Source organism: Colossoma macropomum, unplaced genomic scaffold (assembly GCF_904425465.1).
Source record: "Colossoma macropomum unplaced genomic scaffold, Colossoma_macropomum, whole genome shotgun sequence".
NCBI classification, from domain to species: domain Eukaryota; kingdom Metazoa; phylum Chordata; class Actinopteri; order Characiformes; family Serrasalmidae; genus Colossoma; species Colossoma macropomum.
In genome coordinates, this window is record NW_023494799.1 from 19887723 (window position 1) to 19903397 (window position 15675).

The 15675-nt window shown below is 41.0% G+C and overlaps 1 protein-coding gene across 1 annotated transcript; it reads right to left on the minus strand.

Moving 5' to 3' along the window:
• Positions 1-1825: 1825 nt before the first annotated feature.
• Positions 1826-15475, minus strand: e2f8 (E2F transcription factor 8). Its single transcript, XM_036587391.1, has 14 exons — positions 15149-15475; positions 13640-13715; positions 12602-12856; positions 11662-11818; positions 10184-10477; positions 9027-9182; positions 8405-8542; positions 7756-7968; positions 7586-7655; positions 6482-6959; positions 5774-6064; positions 5063-5195; positions 3462-3775; positions 1826-3072 (listed from the first exon to the last, which is right to left on the minus strand). The coding sequence occupies exons 2-14, from the start codon at positions 13706-13708 to the stop codon at positions 2920-2922; spliced, it is 2721 nt and encodes a 906-aa protein (XP_036443284.1). The 5' UTR covers positions 13709-13715; positions 15149-15475; the 3' UTR covers positions 1826-2919.
• Positions 15476-15675: the final 200 nt, after the last annotated feature.

Below are 15675 nucleotides of genomic sequence, written 5' to 3' on the forward strand. Positions count from 1 at the left end.
AAAGAATGTTTTTCTTAGAGAAATGGTTATGACGAAGCTAAAGTTGTTTCTGTTCGCTAGCTTCTTGGTCGTATTTTCCCGTTCCACTTTAAATGGTGCAGTAGTTACATTCTGGCGCCTCACGCTAGCGTAACTATTGAAACTGGAGTCTACACAATCGGCACAGCTAACAGGACGATGGCTTTTGTGGCTAGATAGCTGTTGTGTGTCTTACTTTTAATTTCAATCCCTACCAAAGCCGCAGGTCATGAAGCTAATGCAGTGTAAGCGAAGCTAAGATTAGCGTTCGGATGCTAACGTGCTAACAGAAACCCATCATCAAAGCTTCGACAACAGGCTGCGTTAATTACAGTCCTGCATGTGCACACAGCGAAGTATGAGCAAAATATATAATAATATAACTACGCCAGTAAAAATGTTTTTCATTCGTGAATTTGAGGAGAGACTAGGGTTGTTCCTATTCGTCAGCTTTTTGTTCAAATTTTCCAGTTTGACCTTAAATGGTAACTACAGCAGTCACGTTCTGGCGCCTCAGGCAAAATAGACCACTGTAGTGTCGTCATTCTGTAGTCCTCGTTATGCCCATATTAGGAACTCCGGATCTAAACACCATTTCTCTATGGCCAGAATGAATAGGGTTTTCGAAAAATCGCCTCTATCGCACCCTGTGTTAAATAAAAATCTTCAGAACCCGATACGTTTTGCCCTGTGAATATTTTTCTCTCGAATAACACTGGATCATCTGAATTACGAGGTCGTTAAAAAGCTATAATATTAATATTGCTACATGCGAGCTAAAGCTACTGCGCATCAATTTGATGTCAGTAAGCTAGGGTTACATAAAACTAAGGCGGGCTGTGCTGGTGCTCTGACGAGCTGTGCTAACCTACCTTATCAAAATGTTTTACTGTAGCGCATAATTACAGGTATACTCGTACATAAAACCTTTAGGTAGGATATTTTGATAGACCAAAACTCCTAATCAAAAATACTTCGTGTTAAAACTACGAGACTGAATTTAGCTTCTTTTTTCACCAGCCTCGTTTGAATGTTCCAGTTCCACCTTAAATGGTGCAGCAGCTGTGACTAGCTATCACAAACATTAGCAAATGAGACAAAATACTGACCTGTCGGTTCTGTGAAACAGCAAAAATAAGTTAATGTTACTCAGCTGTTAAGCGGAAATAGAGAAACCTCCTCCTATCATGCCTTTCAACCCTCCATGAAGCTGAAGTCAGCTTCTTTTTCGCGACTGCTTGTTCCAATTTTCCCGTTCCCCCTTAAATGGCGGAACGGTAAAAGTTGAACAAAAAGCTGGCGAATGTTCTGAGAAAAATGTTACAAGCAGTAAAATAATAATTAGGATATTCTGAGAGCCTAAATCAGTTTATCAGGGGTGAGCAGTGATATTATGCTGAGTCTGTACTGGATTAGCCTAAGTGCAGGTACGTTTGTAGATCTTTTCAAATCAAGCAAAAAGAACAGATCTATCGTGTTTCAGTCAGCATCAGATGAGCAGAGAACTGCAGGGAAACCTGCTGATTTTGTTCTGACTTCTTTTCATCTGCCCTCAGTCTGTACATGGAAATGTACACTGACAAAACCCGCTTAAGGAGGCTGCCAGTTAAATTACGTGAATTCAGTGTGCAGTAGCTTTAGCTCACATGTAGCAATATTCATATTTCAACTTTTTAACAACCCCGTAATTCAGAGGATCCAGTGGTATTCGAGAGAAGAATGTTCACAGGACAAAACGTATCAGGTTCTGAACATTTTTATTTAACACAGGGTGTGACAGAGGCGATTTTTCGAAAACGCTATTCATTCTAGCCATAGAGAAATGGACCTTAGACCCGGACTTCCTCATCAATGGGCATAAGAGCACGGAACCGATTACAAAATGACGACACGACTAGTGGTCTATATGGCTCTTATGTTATACGTCACTGATCAGCTCTCAAGATCGGCTACGGTATCGAAATATTGGCTGATCACATATTTGGGCTAAAAATCGGCAGATACCAACACACAGCCAATCGATCCTTCCATCTCTACTTAAAAGAAAGTAAAATGGTAATGTAAAAACGAATCATGGTTGATTACAGTAATACGATTTCACTCAAGTAAGAAAAAGGTTAGAAAAAGTCACACAATTCCTTTTTTTAATAAGGATTTAATTAAAATTTGCCAAGTAATTAAAATGATTAGGTTAGCAATACTTAATGCACAATCATCACTCTTTTTGCATACAATCCCACTTGCATGGGTTTTATCCACATGAACAATGTACACAGCTGTAAGACCACTACAGTTTATTAATCCAGCTATAATATTTTATCATCTTCATCTTCTATAAACATATGGCACAGCACCATAACAATGGCACGGTAAAATTTTAGGGTACATTTAGCACCTTTATCTAGATGACCTCTATTTCCTGACCATTTTTCAAACATTTGGTAGAAAGTCCCTGAAATACTGAAATTAAAACACAAACACCTTTTTTTAAACCCCCATACAATCATAGTTACAGCATTTTGTATTTTTACAAAGCTAACCCATAACAAAAGAACGCTAGTGGATCGAATGCTAATGTCAAGTCTATTAGATTACAGTGTCCTGGGATTGTGTGGATATGTTTTCTGAGGCTCAGAGTGAACCCAGCTGCACTGGGCTATATTTGGAGCCCTGTCTGGGCGGACAGCACCATACACACATACAACAACAAACACGGGCGCAACTCAGTCACCCAGAGTCCAAACACATAGTGAAAACACCAGGACCGCAGAAACAAAGATAAAGCAGAAAATACAGTACCAGTCAAATAATCAAACACACAAACACGCACACAGGCTCAGGAGACGTTAGTGGACTGGCTGCGTTAACGTTTCGGTCAGTGCAGAAACTCGAAACTCCATCCTACGAGTCCACCGAGCTGACGTCCAGCTTCCTCTGGGGGATGTAGATGCTTGTGGGGGCTGTGGGGGTGGTCATGGTGGGCAGGGAGGAGACCGGGGTGTGGAAGAAACTGTGCTGGACAGCAGGGCCACCTTTGGGTGTGGTCAGGAGCGGCTAAAAGTAGATCAGAACAAAATCAGCCACTTAGACAACAGATGACAAAGCATTCATAAATATTTACACTTTTAAACCACAACCAGTATAGAGATAATTAGCTCTGTCAGAATGATTCTGTGTATCATATGAGCTTTATATAGCTTTACAGAGCAATTCTGTTTAAGTGAACGGCACTATACATAGTAAACTTTGCTTAACTAATCACTCCAACCCAAATATGATATTCTACAAACACTCATCCCAGGTGATCGCATGGCACATTTGGTTGGTGATCACAGCCAAGACTTATGAGCCTTTTAAGAGCCAAAGGATTTACTTTAGGATTGCTGAGGTTAAAGTTAGGAAGTCCTCACAAATATAGTAAAACAAGCGTGCATTTGGCTCACCTGCTGCAGGCTGATGAAGGTAACGGGCTGGCCGTGTAATGCTCCGTGAGGCAGTGCTCCTGCTGGAGAAACAGGTTTAACAAAGATCATGCCGTGTGGGGTCATGCCTGGGGGGATGCTGGGGCTGGGGTGGTCCGGGGCTGTTCCACTAGGTGTGGGGGTTGGTGTGGATGGGCTGGGGATCAGGCCCATGTTCTGCAGAGTGAAGTTGAGGATGGCTGGGCTGGGGCTGGGGGAGAAGGGGGAGAGGGGGGGCACCCGGGGCAGATGGAGGCTGGTGGGGGTGAACTCCTGAGGAGGGGGTGGCCTGGAGCCTGGAGAGGAGGAAAAAAAAAAACTAATTACTTTGTTTAATGTATTGTTGCTGTTGTGAGGGAACAATGCATCTCTAAAATGGGAATGTTAGTGAAAAATTCTTAAATCAAATGAAAAGATGAGAAGTCATAGTTTAAAAAATCTTCCTTTTTTGCAGTTCTGGGAGAGTTCTGTCTTGTGACTGAAATTACAGGAACCTCAGAACAGGCAGTCTAAAGCTTATGATGGGTTACAGAGTAAAACCTTATCAAATATGGATTTTGTAACATGATACTAAAAAATTAATAATAAAAATAAAAAAAAAGCTAAAACATGGATGGGGCAAACTTCTCGAAGAAGAAGAATGAAATGACCTTTTAGTTCTTTTACTAATGGACAGGCTTGACTTTGGCCTTAAGTTATGTGACTAAACAGAGAAATCCTGCTGGGTGAGGTACCTCCCATTGTCTAAGGAAACAAGTTCATTTTGCATTTCATAGGCAGCCATTTCAAAAATACCTGTTAACTTGTAATTTTACATTGTCCTCTGTAACTCTAAAGAAGCTAAAGAAAACACACAAAAAAAGAATGAAAATGAAGGTAAAGATACTTCAAAGAAAAACTGGCCAAGTAATTATACTCATGAAGGCAAAACATTTAAAATCATACACATAGCCTACAGGACCTTTGACAGGCCATCTTAATTAATGTATAGAAAAAAAAATCTTGTCCTCCTTGTCTTTTCATCAGCTCTATTCTAGATAAAGAAACTAAAAGGACCATCAATGGCATGATTTTATTTGATTAGTATGAGGACGGGGGGACAGGAGCTGTAGACAAATAGCAGGTTGGCTCTATTAGACAAGCATAGGTGGAGACAGAAATAGAATCATGGAGCCCAATTAAATGACTATTTTACAAACAACCCCAGAAAAACTGGATTCCACCACTAACAATATTTGTAAGTGACTTCACAGAAAAATAAGCCCAAAGATGTGTAAGAATAAGTGGACATGTGTTGCTGACTTCATTTCAGCCAGGAACAAAAACCACAGAGACAGACACTCTCTCACTTCTGACTTACACATGAAATATCTGTACCCTGTATGTTTCTTAAAATAAGATTAATTGTCTGCATGTCGGGTTATACGTCTTCTGCAGATTACTTTGCTGCCAGGCAGAACGTTAATGTTGTTTGATTAAAGCTAAGTACTTGATTAATACAAAAATATACCTAAGCTTGTTATCAGGATATGTGGCTTTTAAAAAACTAAAACTAGCACTAGCAGGCCTGGATGCTGGCGTACCTGCGGTTGGTGTGTGGTAGATGTTATAAGTGGGCGTGGAGGCTTTAGGAGCTTCACAGGAGCTTTGGGTTTCCTTAAAGCTGAGCAGGGGCTGCTGGGGGATCGGAATCAAATAACCTGTGGGTATCAAAGCCTGACACACAAACAAAACAGGATTACAACACTGTCTATAAATAACAGATAAATCAATGATTTAGCGCAACAGCCATAATCAGAAAATATCAACAGCAATGACGTCCAAAAATATAAAAGAGCACAAAGCTTAAAGAGATTCTAATGATAAGGAGACTAAAAATGCATCAAGCTGAAGGTAATTAATGAACTGCATTGTTTTTTTTTTTTTTGGAATGATAAAAATGACTACAAATGATTAGCTCTACGTATGATATTCTAAATGAGTGCTCATTTCTGTTGGCCAAATTAAACTGAATTAAAATAATTTCTTGGTGTATTTTTCAAATGCATAAACTGTGTGTTACACTAAATAGGTAAATAGTTTCTCCAGTCACATTTGTGTACTCAGTGTAGAGGTAAGCAATATGACATTATATGTAATGAATTTAGTTATTGCTATTGTGAACTTTTAAATGTACCACTGCTGGTGCATTGTGTCTGTGTCTAAAAACTGTGATGTGCATTATGGAAATGTCTAAGTGTCATGATATTCTATTATATAACTCAGTGTATTTTAAATTGTTATGTTTTCGCTACCTCTGCCTGCGTGTGTCCAGTCTGCGTCTCCTGTCCCGCCAAACTGTTTTTCTGCAGGTGTGTACGCTGTGTTGGGGTCAGTCCCATCTCGCTGTTCTCGGGCTGCAGTTTCTCCTCTTTCTCCAGAAAGTTCTCCAGGCTGTGCTCCAGGGGGGCACCACGCGGTTCCGGGGGTTTAGTGAACTCAGGGTCCAGGTGCAGTGCTCTGGAGGATGGCCGGTTGGACTTCAGTGCCCCTCGCCGTGCCTTCAGACGAGCCTGCAGGATCTCACCCAGCTTCGGGGAACTGCTCTGTAGACGAAACACGTGAGACAGAAAGAGTGAGTGAGTGAGAGATAGAAAGAGAGAGAAAGAAAGAAAGAGACAGAAAGAGAAAGAAAGAAAGAGATAGAGACAGAAAGAGAGAGAAAGAAAGAGAGATAGTCACTTAATGGTCTTACTTCAGAAACCCATTACAACCGTCCCATTCTGACAGACTGTAACACACTACAGGAAGTGTAGGGGGAGACATGGCTTCTATTGTTTCATTTAAAAAGTGCTCTATAAATGTTCATATGATCCACACAGTCATTCTGACAGACTATAATACACTACAGGAAGTGTAGGGGGAGACATGGCTTCTATTGTTTAATTTAAAAAGCGCTCTATAACGTCCATATGATCCACAGTCATTCTGACTCCCTAAATGGACTTTTGAACAATCCTCACCTTGGAGTTCACCTCAGCCCGTTTGATTTTGGAAGGACTTCCTTCCAGACCCATCTCTGCACATGCTCGTTTCAGAGACGGACTGGCAGGGTCGTGACCAAGAGCCTGAGCCGTCTGACCTGCTGCTGCCATGGTGACCGGTGACGCTTTGGTGTTGGGTCCCCCGGGGCTTTCGAAGGTCATGGAGCGAACGGCCAGGCTGGTGGGTGGCGGCCTGGTTGAGGGGTGTGGCCTGACTGAGGCGTGGTGGACATAGAGGGCGTAGGAGCGGCCCACCTGGGGCTGAGGCAGCAGCACCGGTATGAGGGAGGAGCAGTGAGAGGGGAGGTACGAGACTGCCCCTGCTGGCAAGACAGGGAAATGCACTCCTTTGGAGCAGGCGGACGCCGATTCTGCCGCAGAGCTGGCTATGGAAGTCAGCGAGGTTTCTTCACAAACTTCTGTCGCATCTTCTGGATCTGGCTGCTTATGAACAGCCCTAAAATTGCAAAGTTTTAACAGTTAGACATCATGATGGGTAATCCTGCACTCTGAATTTTCCAAATTGGAATTCCTACTTTCCATCTCGGAGAAAATTAATAAACAAAATGAAATAAACAGCTTAAAAAACAATATTATTGAATCTTATTACTTTGACAATGAGAACTCATCTAGACTCATAATACTCTTTCATCTACCACTGTAAATCACTCTGGATATGAGAGTTTGATAGGCAATATGACTATACATCATTATCATGATAAATTATGTCACAATACAATATATGCTTTTCTGAACCTATCGTGTATACCATCAATACGTGTAGACACTAACCAACTGCATGTTTTATTATAAATTTTAAAAATCTAAATATAAAAAGAGCTAAATTAATCCTGGATTTAGTGCTAAATACTGAATAAAAATCACTGTTCACAGTTTGATAGTTTTTTGTTTTTTTTTAAACGTAGCACTACTGCTTCGTTTTTCTCTGTTTCAACTGATAAGATATCTCAAAAATTAAATATTGTGATATACCATGTATTGTTCAAGAAATTTTCACTATTGTGATACTGTAGTTTTGCCATATCGTCCAGCTCTACAAAGAAATGAGTAGTTTCCCCTTACACAGTCTGCTCGTCCAGCTGCATTTTACAGATCGCTGCAAGGTGGGCCAACCCTCCACTTACTGTTTCACCTGAAACACCAAAAAGAGGAAAAGAAAAATATTTTAGACACAAAATCATCACTTTAAAAATTAAATTTGGTGCACTGACACAGGAAAAACATGAACTCACTGGTCATTTTGATGGGGCTAGCTGGGGCAGAGTTTATTTTCCGGCGGTCGTCCTGGATGCTCTTGGCCAGTTTGACGAGCGAGTGGTGGCGGGTGAAGCCCCGTTTGCCTCCGGGTGAGCAGAAGAGGTTTTTGGTGCAGTTATCTAACGAGGCGCGGGACTCCAGCGGCTGCAAAGGTAATGAGGCAGGCGTTGCCATAGCAACTTCCACATCTGTCACAAAACCAAACAAATTAACAAATTAGAAAGAAGCAGAATTTAGCCAGAATAATGTTCACACAGTCGCTGTGTTGCACTAAAGCCTAAATTAATGTCCCTACAGCATTCTAGTGCAGAGCACTATAAATTCCTATGGACTGTTTAGATTTAGCTTTGGTTATTTTCCCTGCTGTATTTGTATTTCTGTGTGTTGCACTTACTAAGGATGGATGATAAGTCTTGAAGACACATTTGTGATAAATGATCCTTTCAGACATTAACAAACAATAAAAAATGTATCGAATGTGTATAGGCTCTCTATAATTGACCTTAATATGCTTTAAGTGATCCAAACAGTTTATCAGTGTTCTAGAAGTGCTGATCATACTATCACATACTCAGAAAAGAGTATCATGACTTAATTTATCATTATATCAGGACCAGCACTGACCCTGTTGTGAAGGCAGGTCCTCTGGGCCAGTCCATTTAAAAGCCGGTTTCCTCCCCCGATCCTCCGTCACGTGCACCTTCTTAATCAGCTCTAGGCTGCTCAGGACGTTAGCGATGTCGTACAGCCGACGGATCTTAGCTAAAGAAAAAAAACAAAACACAAAAACAAAGAGGTAAACTTACAACAGTTTACAAACAGAATAGAAACGTAGATACCCTCAAAACAAAAAACGTGTTTGTACCTCTGTGTCCAGTTAAAGAAAGCTAATTTTGTTTTAACACAAACAAAACAGAACTTTTAAAACACCCAAAATGGTACATATCGTTCAACTAAGAGCAGTCCAGTAAACTACTTCACAAGCATTTTTTTTTCAGTGCTGCCCAATCAGAACAGTTAGGCAGGCCTTCAGTGACAGCTGTAAGAGGATGGATTAGCAACTGCAGTCATTCAGATTGAAATCATGAAAATCAAAAAGCAGCTTACTGGTTAGTTGTTTTTGCTAGCAGAATCACATGTACTGGTTAACAATAGAAGTTAAACTTTCTGCCTGTTCATAACGTAAAACGCAGTGTGAATTCCTTCAGTGTCTAACAGATTGAGTCCACTTAGAACCCACACTTACTCTTAAATTTGCTCTTGTCCTGGTCCACCACCTGGTCCTCTCCAATGAGGATTTTTGCTGCTACCTCCAGGCTGACCACGCGAGGGCAAGACACCAGGAACAGCATCACAAACTTCTGACTCATCACCCGCAGCGATTTATCCTTACGGCTGCTGCCTGCAGGACGACAGAGTAACAGGACAGTCAGTGGTGTGTCGTCTACTTCAGCAAAACACACACACACACACACACACACACACACACACACACACACACACACACACACCATAAACTACTTGGCCTAATTTCTCAATCTTAAAATGAGGGTATTTGGGGGGTAAAAAATACCCAATTTACCTCAAATGTAATCAATCAGCCAAAACGTGTTCGGTGTTAGAAACTTCTTTAGTCAGCAATGGAGCTATGAGGCTAATGTAGCTTAACAAGTAATGAAATCTTATAGCCCACCAATTAACATGGTGCTAACTGCATGCATAAATCATCACATATTTGCCTCAAAACCAAGTGGAGTTGTACAGCATCTCAGACTTGATTCTGTGGTTTCTGACACTGTATGACTCACTGAGTGTGTTTGCACTTAATAATCTGATTTCAACAGCTTTGTACAGTTATCTGATTAAGTGGTTGTGTAAACACACAATCTGATTTCTTGGATCAGATTACAAGTCTATAAATCTGATTAAGAAACCTGATAAAGAGGCTGGATCTGAGCTCAGTAATGGGGCTTTTCAGTGCATGTAAACCCTCACTCTGATTTCTTTCATTTCTCTCAGACTGCGCATGTGTGAAAACAGAGCGTTGTCCTGGAAACAGCGAGCAGCGTTTAATGCAGCACCCGCGAGACGTAGCACAGCACTTTAATGAGCAACGCTGAAACCGACTACATGCTCGACCAAATGAGGGATTTTAATATTCACACAGTACCTGCTATTATGAATCCTGAATATTGCCTGTACTTTTATCCATTTTTTAATGAATATAAATTATATGAACGCTGCCAAGTAGTGGAATATAAACAAGTTAATTCTTATTTTTCACAAATGACTGCTTTTAAACGTACACTTTGTCCTCACCTGGCACCACTGACAGTAAGTAACCTGCGTCATTGTGTCTGTAATATACATAAAAATTAACTGTATGAGTTCATGCCCACTGACCTGTTTTAGTGTCCCCTGAAGTTTCAGAGAAGCTCAGCTCTTTCTGTCCGTCTCCGTCCTCCTCGTTCTCCTTCTCCTCTCCGTCCAACTCGAACTCCTGCTCCAGGTTCTTCTGTCTGAGCTGCTGCATCTGCTGGCTGTACCGGTTCTCCTCGCCGGCCCTCCGCAGAGCCGCCAGCGTCTCCGCCAGCTTCGCCCGCCCGTGCCACGTGTACCTGTTCTTGGCCAGCCGGCTGACCATGTGCAGGCTTTCCAGAACGTTCATGATGTCATAGATACGACGGCGCTCCACGTCTGTGAGAGAATAAAGAACAGTTAAGGGGAAGCCTTTTTTCCACAGTTTATAATTTGTTACTTAATTTAGCCCACAATTACATATTTTTCCAATGTCTTGTTACATTCCTTGCAATTAAAATGCAAACTGCTATTAGAGGCAGCCAATGTGACAATATTTTTTTGTTATCGTGATACATTATGCCAAGATACGCTTTTCTGAGCATTTCAGGGATATGAAAGTATTTATAGAACTTTATCAAACCTGACAAAAACTCACCCCTACCTGCTATCAGATTAATCCTGATACTAATTAAAAAACACATTTGTTCTGTTTAGATCATTGAAGAGTGAATTAAAGCAAGTTATCTTGTCTCCAGCCTCTTATTACCAATAAGACACATATTGTATAAAAACAATAACCCACATCCTGTAACTAGCACAAAATTCATAATTCAATACAGTAAAAATAAAGTTGCTACCCTATGTTAATATATTGTCGGTTCAGTTTAGTAGAGCATTAGAACATGATAAAACTAAAACGTTTAGTAATAATAATAATAAACAAACTATACTAACCCCCTCAGCTAATGTGCACGTATGAGGAGTGTTTTGTCTCCCTGCTCCTATTTTGCAGTAAAGAGAAAGCAATATTTTCAGAGGAGGGTCAGCCCTCCCTGTGAGCTTGTTTAATTTTTATCCATTCATGCAGTATAATCAGCATTAAACCGAGCACTTTATCTGCTCCAGTCTGTTGAATATCATGTTTGATATTATGTGTGTGCCGAATTAAGATGCTCGTACTGAACGACAATACAATACTATGTGTAGGAGTCACAATCATAAAATTTTAGCTGACAATTAATTGATATAAATCACCACAAATAACTGCAATTATCTGAAATAATTGTAATAAGGCAATTATGTAATAACCAGGCCGAGTTGCATTGTTACAGTCCCACTTACAACCAATCATAGGTACCCTAAATATTTATGTTGCATTTATGTAGCATGCTTTCTGTACTGCTTTCTGTACTGTGTTAACTTTCGGTGGTGGTTACACCAATAAATTCTGATTTTACATTCTGTGCTTTAGTTCACTTGTGCAACTACACACACACACACACACACACACACACACACACACGTGTAAAGAGTACATAATTAGTGTACATCATTAATGAACTGTGCTGCAAGTTAGTTACTCAGTTCAGTAGCAACATCATCCAGGCAGATATCGTTGTTCACAGCTGGATTTGGGTAGTCAGGATATCGAGCCAGGAACTTGTGGCAAAGCAAACCGAGACTTTTCTCCTTCCGGCTAAACTGCAGCTTCTCGGATTCCTCTCCTCCTTCAGGCTCCTGTGGAGGACAACAAACCACACCCCTTTAACACACACTGAGCCAGGTGAGCTAAAAAACAAAACAAAGATAAAGAAGTCGAGTTCACCACACAAAACAGATAATACTCTAGCGTTCTCAATTTAGCCAGATAACTTAAGGCTGTCCTTAACAGACAAAGGCTGTCCAATGGGGAAAGAGCTAACAGACATTCCTACCGGACAGTCCTCATCTTTGGGCTTAAGTTATCTGAATAACTGAGAAACACTGCTTTATCCAATAGCAGATGAGCTGCACTACTACATAAGTCATGTTAATTATTAAGTTCACTTATTTATCTGATAATAATTTCATTTGTAACCAAGTGTTTTAATGTGCATAAGACAATAAAAGCCTTGAATCTTGCATCGATTAGTTTTTTGGTTAACTGAGAAATCCTGCTTTGTTAAAAAATCCTGTCCTTCACATTTTAGCATTTTCCTCCTCTAATCCACTCCCTTCAAGTCAGAAAGGGTCGTGTAATTATTCGTTTTAGCTGGAAGTGCATTTTTCAGTTAGTCAGGTAAGAATTTGTGAGCCAGTAGAAATGACCCTCAGCTCTCTTCCTTTTAAACAAGCTTGACTGTGGGCTTAAATTATTTGCCTAAACTGAGAAATCCTGCTTTGCATAATACTCCCAGATGTGTTTGAGCAAAAAGACATCAACAGGCCAGGTGCACTCTAGACCCAGGGTTCCAGGTGTACTCTAGAACCAGGGGTCCAGATGTAAATAAATGAATAAGTAAATTAAATTAAATGGTGCACCTGAGAAGAACACTCTGCCTCCTCCACCTTCGCGCTGTCTGTGCCTCTCTCCTTATCGCGGTTGCGGATCTCAGGGCTGGCTGCACTAATCAGCATCTTGAGGTTGGACGTGGGTGTCCAGGGCTCCCCTGCCGGAGTGTCCGGGCCTTTAGTGGGCGTCGTTAGGGGTCCCATGCTTTTCTGAGTTTCCAGAGGTGCTGTAGATTTCCCTGAGGGTTTCACAGGTGTTTGCGGCTCCACAAACAAAGCCTTCTTCTATTAAAGAAGCCAAAGGGTTTGATAAAGTTATAGAAATAAACAAAACTCAATATAGTTTATGATTTATAAAGAAACACAGGTGCAGGGATTGAGGTTTTGATTGCAAAGAACAGAAATTAATATTTGGACCTCAACATTTGGCTATGATGCATTTTAGACATAGTTTACAGCTTTGAAAGCCCTGACTTTGTACTAAAATAATAATGTTATATTTATTTTTTTCTTGCAATTAGCTGTCACTTAATCCATGCAAGCTGTCTGTACAGTCTGGCTGAAAATGTGAATTTTCTTAACTTAGCAAGTAGAACAAACTCAAAATACAAGTAATGAGAGAGTACTCAGAGTTCTTAGTGAGTTAACAGATTTCTGTTTATTAGCTTTAATTTTTCCTTCAGATGTTTTCACACAAACAGCACATTCACAGGCTGTATGTGGATTAATAAGTTTGGATGCTCACTTTACATGTTTTAGTAACCTAACTACGAGTGTGTTTAGTGTTTTGCAGTTTGGTTGTTACAAAAGAAATTACTGCCAACTCAAATCTGATGTAAAAGTTTGTAACTTAAGGCTCTTCCACATCTCAGCTTGTGATCGTTAGCTACAGTTCTGTCAATGTGAAAATCAAATAATAAAATAGCGATGTAGTTGCTTGAACTTAAAAGCTCAGGTTTCTGCAACAGCAAAGTTTGTGTGATGTATACTTACATTTTGTCCGTTAAACTTGGAGTTTAATAATAGTTTGAGTAAACTTAGCTTAGGATTCACAGCTCACTGACTGACCTCATTAGCTGACGTTGATCTCTTTGGGCTTCTCGGAAGTTTTTGGCTATCCAATAAAGTACTGGACATCTTCCACCTTAAAAAGAGGTAGATTTGGTCAGTAGGTTTGGTCAGCGAATAAATAATACAGCTGTTAATCGGTTGTGGCTGAGGCATTACTGATGTTAATTGTCAGATATGGAAATTTAACTACGAGAATAAGCGCAAATCTGGCATTTCACTTGTGATGTATAATTACCTTTTCTTTACAGCGTAATATAATCTGGGCGAAAGCATCGTGGAGATCTGCTTTAATGTGCTGTTTCTGATATAAACTGATTTCAGGTGTAATTTGAAATTTGCGTAAATCAAAGTTATTTTGATTTCAAATTCGTCAAACTGACCGGGAGACGCCTGTCGGTAACGGACACCCGTTCCATCGAATAGTAGTGCCGAACTAGCCCGTGCACGCCCTTCCACTAAAAACAGCCAATCAGCGACAGCGTAGTGCACGTCTGTCCGCTCGGTTGCACTTGCAACAGCCAATGAGCGCCAAGCGAGAGGCGGCGCCTAGGACTCACTTTTTGAAAATCTTGGCGCGGAATTTCGTAAACGGAACTGATATTTAGCGGCTAAAACAGTTAAAAACGGGGGTAATAATAACAACAACAACAACAACAACAACAACAAAAAGGCTCAGCAGGTTGGGGCGTAAAGCACCGGAACTCGCCAAATAAGCGTTGAAAATGCTCGATTAGGCCAAATAATAAGTTAATGAGCCTTTCTGCCACAGAGTAACATTAGCTTGTGGCTAACAGCCTCACTGTAGATTAAGCAGCGGTAGCAACACAGTGGCTCAAAAACACTCCAGATAGAGTTAAAATAAGATGAAATAGGCTTATTTCAGTCAAAATAAGTCACTGCTAAGTCATATTGAAGCGGCTGAAATTTGTAAAGCTGGCGGGGTGAAACCGTTAGCATGTTGGCTAGCGCGGATCTGTATAGAAAACAAGCATAACATAAAATGTATAATAAACAGACCACACAGAGCGGTCATTTATAATAAAAAAAAGTACACAAAAGCAGGTATAACATAGGCTCATCTCTCTCGCCCTGTGGTGTTTATTTACCCGGCAAAATGCAGTAGAACCACGGCAACAAACACGAAGCTGAAGTTGGCTACTTATTCGAACTTTCCCGTTCCACCTTAAATGGCGCAGCGGTCACATTCTGGCGCCAGCAGCGTTTATAGAAGTTAACCAAGTAGTGATTTGTTTTTGATGAAATAAGCATATTTTATCTTAATGTAATGGCCTCTGGCGCCAGACTGTAACTGCTGCACCATTTAAGGTGCAACGACATGTTGAAATAAGAAGTCAACTTCAGCTTCGTGTTTGAGGCGCCAGAATGTAACTGCGGCACCTTTTAAGGTGGAACGGGAATAGACGTCGAATCCTGGAGATCTATGAAGTTTACAAGTTATTATAAGACAAAGTCGAGCTTCTAACCTAACTTAACCTAGTTACTTACCCAACAAGTCGAAGACAAAACAGTCCGTTCAAAAAGCACCGAGTAGGTCTGATTCCATTCCACCCTTTAAGGTGGAAAAGCTGATTTAGCTTAAATAAGATCCAGAGTCTCTCTCAGGCTCCAGAGAGGCAGATTCGGTGAACCAGCCCCAGCCTGCTGCTGCTGCTACGGCGCCACTGTAAGACTGCACTGAGTCTTCCTAAAGTCAGAATTTCTCCCAGTTCTGTGTGAATCCTGAGCTGAGTTATTTTTCCCGGGTGTCGGTGAGGGTCCCGCTATAATTTTCCCGGGTGTATGTGTATGTGTGCGCGCTACTTTACGCGCGTCCCGCTCTGAATTTGCCGGGCAGATCCGCTCCGCCCCAAACCCCGCCCACAGTCCCACCCGGAGCTCCGCCCACACATGTACGCACGAAGAGATTGGACAAATTCTAGTGTACGTGGCGTTACTGACCACTTACTGCACTGGTTTTGCAGTTACTCACACTGTACATCCCGAATAAAACTAGCGATGTTCATGAATTTGAA